Below are 10,240 nucleotides of genomic sequence, written 5' to 3'. Positions count from 1 at the left end.
TTAAACCTGGCAGGGTCCCTCTGTCCTTTGGTACATGATGACTATTGGAACATTAGCACAACCAGGTCTGACACATTGCTACTAACTGAAACAGGAGCTGGACTTTTCTATTGCCATAATTTGTTTGCTTCTCCATAAGAAACCAGGAAACATGACGAACCAGGAATTTGTACCACTGCATTGAGGTTTCAAATATCCAAATGTAATTCAGAGAGCGAGGGGTTGGATGCAGCAGCTTCTTTAGCAGTAATGATGCAGGAAAGCTGGTCAAATGGATTTGTACACCCCTTTTTTCAGGTTTCATGTCTTTATTTGAACTCACTGAGTTACCTATAGAGATGGTCTTACACCAGGTCCACATTTCAGCCATTAGACCCCCATTTGCTTGACACACAGCTCAGGTTTGCTGAAAGCTCCACCAGTCTGCAGCCTCCTCACTAAATCTCAGGGCTGTAAAGAAACTTGAAGCCACATGCACTGTGTTAGCTGGTTTGGAATCTTATTAAAACTATTTTATTCAGTTCTCTTTGGTGGTGCCAATAAATCAGACAACTGAATAGGCTTGTACCAGGGACTAAAGAAAGCCCAAAGGATCAGTTACAAAGTTCAAAAAGCACATTTCCTTTGCCAGTTTCATCACTCTGATTCTGCGACAATCTCTTTATCTTAACACATAAGAGGATTTCAAACTTATAAAAGAATATTTTAGAGGCTTTAATCTGTCAAGTGTGCAAAGTTCTTGTTTTTCCTTTCCCCTCCATCTATCCATTATGTTGGCAGGACTGTCATCTCCAAGTTTTTTTGTTTTGTTTTAGAAAACTTCCCCAGTTCGGAGACACTATTGAATTTCCCTCAAATACTGGGTCAAGCAAGATGTATTAGGCAGGATTCCATTGTGGAAACATGGTTAGTAATGAGACTAATTACATTTTGATACTTCAGACTGGCATGAGCAGGGTCAGTCCTCTGATCTTGTTAGGTGCTAAAGAGATTATAGGAATGACACTTCTCCAGTATTTATTGCAGCCATGCACTAGAAGCCACCTCTAGCTCCTCTTTAAATATAATGTAACTATAAAAGTAGGTAGCTAAAGTTTGGGTATATTATGCTGTTTTCTAAAGTACAGAGTCACCAATCATTTTTAATTTTAGGGAAGCAACTGTACTGACTTGCAATATCAAAAGAGCAGCTGAGGTTGCTGGATTGTGTCCCCTCCTCCCCATACAATTAGAATAAACTCATAATTGCCCAATTCTTGGTGTTCTCAGAATTGTCCAATTAAACAAGCACTCTCAATTCTAACTGGATTGTGTTGTCTGGCTTTAGACCTCAGCTGTAGCGGTGAGTGGGTAAAGAAATAATGAGTATTTTCAACTTATTTCTGAGATGTCCATGACTTTCTGCTCTTGTTTAGCCCAGAGGTAAGAGGTAAAGAGCCTCTCTCTCACTATGGTGGCATTTTTGCTTCCAGCCCCATGCAAAAGCAGAGTGGTGGGGAACCGAACGATAATGGTGCTCTGGACATGTCATGTCATGGCTCTGAGGACGTGGTCAGAAAAGATGACATGGCACTAGGCTGACCAGATAGCAAGTGTAAAAAATCAGGACAGGGGGTGGGGGGTAATAGGTGCTTATATAAGAAAAAGCCCCCAAAATCGGGACTGTCCCTATAAAATCAGGACATCTGGTCACCCTACATGGCACTGCCCCCCAGCCCCTCGGCACTAACTCTGACTGTCCTGGCCAGATTTTGGTAGTAACATTATCTGTCCTCTGCAGTTTGAGCAGCATACATTGTTATGACCGCTCCTAACTCTCAAACAATTGCCCTGTGTCACCCAAGCAGCCGCAGATGGATGAAGTATTCTGCGTCAATAGTTGACATATAGGTTTGAATCTCTGTAGTGTTACTGTTAGGGACCCTTGCAGGTGAAAAATACTATGTAGAACTAACATGCATCCGACAAAAGCTCATGCTCCAATACGTCTGTTAGTCTATAAGGTGCCACAGGACTCTTTGCTGCTTTTACAGATCCAGATTAACACGGCCGCCCCTCTGATACTATGTAGAACTAAGATATTAGAAGGAGGATAACCCACTGCCCCATAATAAACTCCCTCCAAGGCCTTCATTACATACAATCATTGTGCCAAGCCTTAAATTCTTTCTGTGATGACCCAATGACTGGTGTGTATTAAATAACAGAAGATACAGACACTGTAAATGGAGTCAGTGCTATTAGACAGCAGTGGTATTCATACAACCCCAAGGCAGTTTTCACTTTCTGTTATGCCTCCTAAAGATCGATGGCCTGAGTTTCAGAGATGCTGAGCATGGGTAGCTCCTATTGCCTGCAAAGGCAGCTGAAGTTGCTCAGCACTTCTGAAAGTGTCTTATGGTTTTACCCAGTTATGGCTATTTTAGCCTGACCTCCTTCCATACAAATACTGACTATATGCCTGCAGGAGGAAAACCTGGGTAAAGGGAGTACGAGGCACAAGGAGAAACCCACGGCCTTTAAAATCTAATATTGCGTTTTAGATGGACAAAACCAGAATGGAGAAGTGGCCATGAGCAACTGAGAACTCTTGAGCTGTAGCCACAGCAGTGTCCTTACAGATTTAAAGACCCAGGCCCAGGGAGAATTTAGATTCCTAACTTCCATTAAAATCCTATGTTAATGGAAGTTAGGAGCCTGAATACCTTTGAGGATCTGGCCCTCAGCATGGAGAAGAACAAAGGCATGGGAGTTACACAGCTAAATCTGCCTATTGTATTAATTTAGCTGGACTATGTGGGCTCAGAGAGTCAACGGTGTTAACATAACCCAGTCACTGTCCAACATTAAATAGTTTTCAACCAGGTTCAAGTTTGGTATACATGCTTAGTACCATGGCAAACATCTGCTCAACCTTTTACTAAAGATGCAGAAAAGAAGGGAAAATGGTTCAAGCATTTGAAATGTAAAGTATTAAGTAAGGCTTTTATTTTATCAACACCTTTTATTCCCTTTCTCTCCAGCTAGAGGGTGAGGGAGTTTTTTATAAGGCAAAATCCCTTGTTTGACAGCCTTTTAGATGGTATTTTACAACGGTCTTACAGCAATGTTGTAAAAATATAGTTTTGGTCAGCTAAGCCAGACACAGAAGCAAAAAAGGAGAGATAGGAAAGAGGAGAAATAAGGGGGGGAGGAGGTCTCACATCCTCCCAGGTGGTGTTTGGGTGTCAGCCGGAGCCAGTGGAGGTGGCAATATCATCTGGGTCCCTCTTTCTGGCCTGGCCAGAACAGCTATCAGCACCAGATAACAAAGATCCAGCAGTGTTACCGTGGATCACTCAGTAATTGTTGCACTCATGCTTCTCCCCCCTCATTTTCAAGTGTTTTAAGGACCCCCAAAGAGAGAGATGGGCAGAACACTCCATCCTCTCATTTTGTCCACCAATTAACCCTGATTTCTGATGCACCAATTTTGATGCACTGATTCAGTCCCACACTACCTTTGTTTACCAGGCATGAGACATTCCTTGAATTAGATCAGTAGGCTTTTCTATTTAGATTAATTCAGTCTGTTTCCCCTTTTTCCGTCAGTGTTATTATGACACTTCATTGAGCTAACAATTAAGGTAAATATGAAGATCTAATTGTAACAACATACCCTAGGGACAGAGGAAGGGTAGAAGAAAGTGCTCATTGGATTTGTATTTTAAATATTCATTTTGGTTTGCTAGCTCAGCTGTCCACTCCTTTACGTTGGGAAATGACCTTCATTAACAAGTTGTCAAGAATGGTGATGAATGGAATAGCGCCTAACATACCCCTTATGAAAGGCAGGGGTTAAGCCATTCTGGCAAGACAAGAGTTATGCTGGTTTAAAGTCTCAAGACAATAAGCAGGGCTGTGCTTTGCCCCTGGTACAGCTGGCCTCTGAGGAAGTGCCCTGTGCTTGTCCTTGAAAGAGAAAAGCAGACTGGCCCACAAAGCATTTTATTATGGGAAATGCTTATGTGGATTCTCAGGTGAAAGCAGATGAAAGGGACCCATGGAAAAATACATTCAGCCTTGAATATTGCCAGCTTATTATGAGGCAGTATTTACATATTTCATTTAGCTCTTTAATGTTTCTCTGCTGTTTCCCCTCCCTCCCCCGCCCGCCCCGACTTTTTTTTGAGCTCTGGTAACTGTTGTTTTTTATCTAATGAGAACCAAATTGAGGGTTTAACTAGTAAAATATTAAACTGAAAGCAGAGCATGCATTTGTTTTAAATTCAGAAAACTGTTTCAAATAAGGAGACATTTGACAGATACCCTGCATATTCAGTTACATAAAGAGGGCTGTGTCATTTTTGCAAAGTGCTACATTTAAGTCACTTATTACTCTCATTAAGTCTTTAATTTAAAGTTTGTATAACTGTTTCCAGGACCCATAGTTCTTACAACCTAACAGTATATTCCTATGTTGTCTGTCAAACCTTCAGGAAAAAGTAGATCTGTAGCCTGCCTTAAGACAGTCATCCAATAGCATTTTGAAGTCCTGCCAGACTATGGCCAATTTCTGTTCTCAGTCATACAAAAATAACTTATAAGTAGGCAAACCAGCTGAGAGTGTACACATCAAGACATCCTCACACAAAGCTACTTTTGGGTGTTCAAAGCTTTATTTACTTTAAGTTTTTCGTTTCCACACTCCTGGCTGCAGTTTCTGCTGGTGGCTGACACTGAAGAGAAATACCTAAATGTGGATACTGAGAAAGTCCATTCTTGAAGCCCAGCGGAAAAGCAAGAAATACCAGATATTTTGTGTGTGTGTGTGTGTGGTTTTGTGAGATTTGCTGCACAAAGTCCGGATTTTTATCTAAGCCTCCAGATTCTGCAACATGAAGGAATGTATCTAATCCAAGCTCCCAGAGCATCAGTTTGCCCATCCACTTCCAATTAATCAAATCGCTACCATGTCAAATGTCAGGGGCTCCACAGCATACTTGCTCGACATGCCCTCCTAAATATATTTGAGCCACATGCTTGACCAAGTCGTTAACGTGCCATCATGGATAGGCAGCTTGCAGCATTACTACTGCTACTACAATGCAATACCGCCAGATTAATGATAACGGTGGGGCCAACCGTTGGCTACGGCGCTCAGACCCATTGCTTCCAGGGTGTGCCAGACTTTGACTGCCATGTGTCCTACAAAAAAAAAAAAGGGAGGCATGAAATGCATGATGTCAGAGAACAGCCTAACCCCAAAACTAAATGGGCCAGCTCTCTTGGCACTGCGGTTTGACCAAATGGAACACAGCACCCCAGTTGTTAGAGGCTGGAGACTGGGATGTGAGAGGCTATTGGGAGAGATTGTCTTCAGGCCTGGCACCTGCCATGTTGTGTTGTAACAACTGCTGCGGCCTGCCATGACCAAAACTCATGCTAGGGGGGCACCTGGTATTTGGAGTAAGGCAGCAGGCATTGTTTCCTCTAAAATTACTGAGCTTTGAATGACATCTTCTTAGCTACTTCCTAGGCCTGCTGTTTTTGCCCCGTTCTTAGGAAGACGATTGTCTTGGAGATTGTTATGGCTTTAGCAAGTGCCGTGCTTGTTGAATACAGAAAACCAACCACTCCCCCGGTTTGAAAGTACCGCTCTGAATTTAACCAAGCATCTAGCCTTGGCAATACCTTCATGCAAATGGGGCTAAATGACGAGTGTATAATTACGCCAGTGTAATTTTAATCTGTCCACCTCCAGAGCACACCACAAGGCACTGCTAAACAAACAAAGATGGTTAGAATGATGCACAGGAGAAATGGGGAACTTGATTTATTTTTGTCTGAATGAGTGGATGGTTTGTTTCTTCATCTGATTACATGCCGGGTACCTACAGTACTCTCAGACACATTTGTAAATAAATAACATGAAAAATTCAATGAGAATTGAGCCTCAGCACTGGTTTATAACCAATCTGAAAAACTGTGTTTCTTCGAGTGAACAAAACTTCCAAATGACTAGCACTCTAGCTCCCTCTTGTGGATTTGAGTGTCTAAACTTCAACGTTTTGCTATAAAAGCTAAGCTTCAATAGCAGAGTACCACAGTGGTCTTCACGGAAAATACTGCTCCATTGTGAGTTTCGTTAAAAATGGTGTCCACGAGAGACAGCACAGATTCATGCTGCCAGAGCCTGGGCTCCAGTACAGTTAGTTTTTAAGCAAAAAATCAGTTCTCTAGTACAGAGCAAGCCCCAGGGTCCTTAACTGTGCCAGTGCTCTTCAAAACTCCATCCCATATTTCAGACATATTTCACTGGGAGCGACTCATGTGTCCTTTCCCTCTAAGGAAGCAGTTCCCTAAACAAGGGTGTGAATTGTCTTAGTGGGGTCGAGAAGGGGGAAAGAACAAGCATAGAAATGTGAAGAGCAGTTCAATGTAGTACCCACCCGTCGGTGACTTGACATGCTGGATTGTTTTGCCAGAGTTCTGGCATACACACACCGATTATATTGGGGATACACTGATAGCAGTGGAGAGAGCAAGAGTGCTTGCAACAGGAAGAGGAGATCAGAAAAACAGAATATGTGATATAATTCCATAATGATACCTCAGTGCCCACACTGGGTAAGACATCTCTATCCACCCCAGGTTACACAAGTCTCACTGTGCTCCACACCATGGCAACCCCAATATACACAGGGACAGATATCGGCATCTCCTAATTTAAAAAAAAAAAATTCCCAGCCCCTGCCATTTCACTAACAGATACTTTTGTACAGTATTAATTGTAACCATCCAGTAAAAACACTTAGGTGTCATTATGACCAAGTCAAAGAAATATTTGCATAATGTGAAGTGGCACATTATCTTTCTACAATAGAAAAAGAGGGGAAGGAAAGAAGTTAGAGGGTCAGACATTTGGAAACTAGTACGTTTTTAATACAATGTATCATCAGTCTGTGGAACTCACGGCTACTAGAAATCAAAACATTTATATGATTATATCAACTGCTATCCTAGACAGAATTAAAAAATGTATCAAGTGTATCAACCTTAATGCTTCAGTATATGCCTATCACTAACAGTTAAGGTGCAGACAAAGTCCCTCCTGTTCCTCCCATAAATATGTTAGCACACAATTATCTATTATGGGGTATTACATATCCAGTAATGTCAGACAAGACTTTGGCTGGGATGTCAATTCTTACGTTCCTTTAACAGTTAGCAGTCTATGCAGCTGTAGTTGAACAATTCCAATTCCATACAATAGAGAGAATGGTGTGTGCACACTAGCTATTGCATTACAGCATATAGAACTCCACATTGCTTAATAATTAAGTGGATGCAACATTTTATTGAAAAAATATGATCCTTCTGTACAGTAAGTATAATTTAATGGGCTTGGTAAAAGACAAGCCTACAAAAAAGCAGCTTCTGTACTTATGCAAGTGCAACCCGTTGCTGTGTGCAATGCAGCACCTCTATTTCCATGTACTAGATTCTCAATATACTCAGAATCATACAATGATGGGCAGCAGGAATTTTAAATGGGGAAGAACTGCACAGGACTTATCTTCGATCCGCTGATGGTGTGAAATTGATTTAAGAAACCTCTCTGTGAAACTCCTAGACTGTTTGTATCTGTGTTTCCAATGTTTCTAACAAATAAATATAAAAATAAATAGGGACCTGCCTCCTCCACAGAACCGTAAGTCTCAGAAGCTACACACTGTTTGTAGCAATCTACATACATAATCAACTATATCAACATAATTTATTTAAATCTATAAATGTATTAAAGTATAAATTCTTATCCAATACTTGAACTGTAGTTCTGGACATGAACCCACAAAACTGTAGGTTGGCAGACACTTCTTACAACTTAGTGTTTTGTTTAGAAAATGCATTATAGGTGAACTTCAGCAGAAACTAACTATATAATGTAGTCCTATCTCCATAAACGAATATAAAAGCTTTTAAAATCTTGTTACAGTAACTGACTTTTGAGTCCTAACTTTATACACAGTTTCTAAAAACCCTGCTCGTTAGCACTGTTTTCTAAAAATAGGTTTAGTGTTAAAACTACATTCACAAATGCCAGAGGATCAAAGCAGAAGCCGAGTAAAACTGTAGATTCATGATTCACTTGTGTTGCCAGTTGGATGGTATACTACTGCAATACAAAAGATATGTATGTAGCAACTAGAGTGTCACTTGACAGAAAACCAATAGAACCAGTACTAAGATCTATGGCATACTGTAAAGGTTGGTGAGAACAGTCTAGTAAGTCATTCAGGAGACTGGATGGATGATGGAAAGTCTGTGTTTGTTTGAGGGGAGGAGAGAGAGAAAGAGAGAGAACCTATTTTCTTCTCCATTTAAAACTGGAATGTCCTTTGTCATCAAGAACGTAAATGTGTGATGGTGCAGAAAGCTGTATTAAATCAAGAGTAAATGGTGATGACTTCACGGCCACCTCCTCTAACAAGTAATACTCTCTCCAAGCCCTCTGTCAAAACCTCCAGGAATTCCATATCTGTATCAGTAAAGTCAAGGACAAATGATATTTTATAACTTAAATGCAGACACTGAGTCACTGGCATCCTTTTTACTGAACAGTAATACAATAGCAATAAGCTTTCTAATATACTGAGTGTAACTAAAAATCTTGAGCAATTTCTTTAAACAATCCTCTTAGATTTCTTAAAAATGAATTTATTAGTATGTCAATTGCAAACCTTGGGAGATTGAGTTCTTCTAAATAGTATGGGCAAACTTTTTAAAGAACTAGGACAGTTAAACTTTTGAAGAACTGGTAGAGTTAAAGTTTCTTAAACTGATATAAACGTTCATATTCATGGCTGAATATACTTTGAAAATGTTTATGCTTTGAAACCAAATGAAAGGCCAAATTACATTTTAGCAGTAAATTAATGTATTGCAACTTGACTAAATCTGTCAGATCTGTGTTGTCTATGTGGACCAATATAGCATCAAGCACAAGATGTATGGGATGCCCCAGCCAAATTCTGAGTCATGTTTCAACCATATCCTAAACTTTTTTCAAACACTGCTCCCTTCAGAGTGCAAGCTGGGTCTATAACTGGGCAGGAGTGGACAGTTGTCCACCATGAGATTTTAATCCAAGCCAAACTTTAGTGGGATGTAAGGAAAGCAGAGGGACAGCTGATTCATGGATACTACCCAGAAATTTCTCCCATGCTGCATCTATTCCTTAAACTTTGAGCTATAGGAAGCTAAAGAAGCTAGTACGCCATTTTAATGTCACACAAAAACTCAACGTTTTCCCTGCTTTAGAAACACACCTGAATCCACGCAAGTCATGTATTATCCATGCCACTTCCTGGGGAGGATGTCCATACTGCCTCCTAGGAACACGCTCTAAACCTCTCTGAAAATGTGAACCGCCCTAGAAGTGCATCTTACTCACCCCTACAGATTCACAGTTGTAAATGTCAGACTGTCTAGATTTCAGTTGTTACAAAAATTTCCAAATATAGGGACAAATAGACGATAGATTTGAAGTTACCATGTCAGAAGTAGATCTTTTGTCAGTATAATTAAACTAAGTGCCTCTTTAGAATCCAATCAGTAAGCGTTAACCCCTTTCCCACACTCTCCTTATTGATTTTTGTGTAAAGGAATTTATTCTTATTAACTGCTTCAAAGTACAATAAGAAAAAGGTAGCTACTCTTCCTTGAAAGAGCAAACATCATTTCCACGTTAAGTAATGTCAGATTGTTTAGCCTCATTCTGTAGGAGGAAAAACTCCTGCTACTGAGTTTTCTTACTGTTGCCAAAGGTTATGAAGGCAGGCCCAACAGAGAAAATGAAACTAAGAAAGGAGTGTAGACAAGACAGGTCAGGCCCTCTGATAGGTGACGTTGGTAAAGCATCTTGGGTACAAAACAGGAGAGCGGCACGGCAGACGTGACTTTCCCTTAAAAGTATTTACGGTATCTCAACAACCACGATTTACTACTTTCTCCCTGTGACCTCACTCCTGTCCCTGTTATATCTTTAGTTGTCCCCCGTAATTAATTGAGATCCTGACTTTGTGGAGCCTCCCCTTAGGCTGAGGGCGGTCCTTTAGCAGTGGACGGGTTTCCGCCTGCGCACTTCCAGGATCCCAACAGGACGATTTACTACTTTCATACCACTGGAACAGTAAGTTACACTTATTTTGGTTTAAATACATATCTTTGATAGGCAAAGTATAAGAACCTGGTTACA

The 10,240-nt window shown here is 40.7% G+C and overlaps 1 protein-coding gene across 3 annotated transcripts in view; it reads right to left on the bottom strand.

Annotated features, from left to right (window-relative positions):
- Positions 1-4,743: 4,743 nt before the first annotated feature.
- The window catches only part of SLC12A4 (solute carrier family 12 member 4), a 77,187-nt gene continuing 71,690 nt past the window's right edge, over positions 4,744-10,240 (bottom strand). Inside the window, exon 24 of one of the 3 annotated variants that reach the window (XM_044986964.1) lies at positions 4,744-8,521. In XM_044986964.1, the coding sequence (XP_044842899.1) occupies positions 8,430-8,521 (92 nt within the window). In that variant the 3' untranslated portion in view covers positions 4,744-8,429. The remainder of the gene's footprint in view (positions 8,522-10,240) is intronic. The other 2 variants (XM_044986965.1, XM_044986966.1) reach the window with 2 other exon arrangements.

The sequence above is a fragment of the Mauremys mutica genome, chromosome 14 (genome assembly GCF_020497125.1).
Source record: "Mauremys mutica isolate MM-2020 ecotype Southern chromosome 14, ASM2049712v1, whole genome shotgun sequence".
In the NCBI taxonomy this organism is placed as follows: Eukaryota; Metazoa; Chordata; order Testudines; family Geoemydidae; genus Mauremys; species Mauremys mutica.
This window is presented reverse-complemented; position numbering and strand designations above follow the sequence as displayed.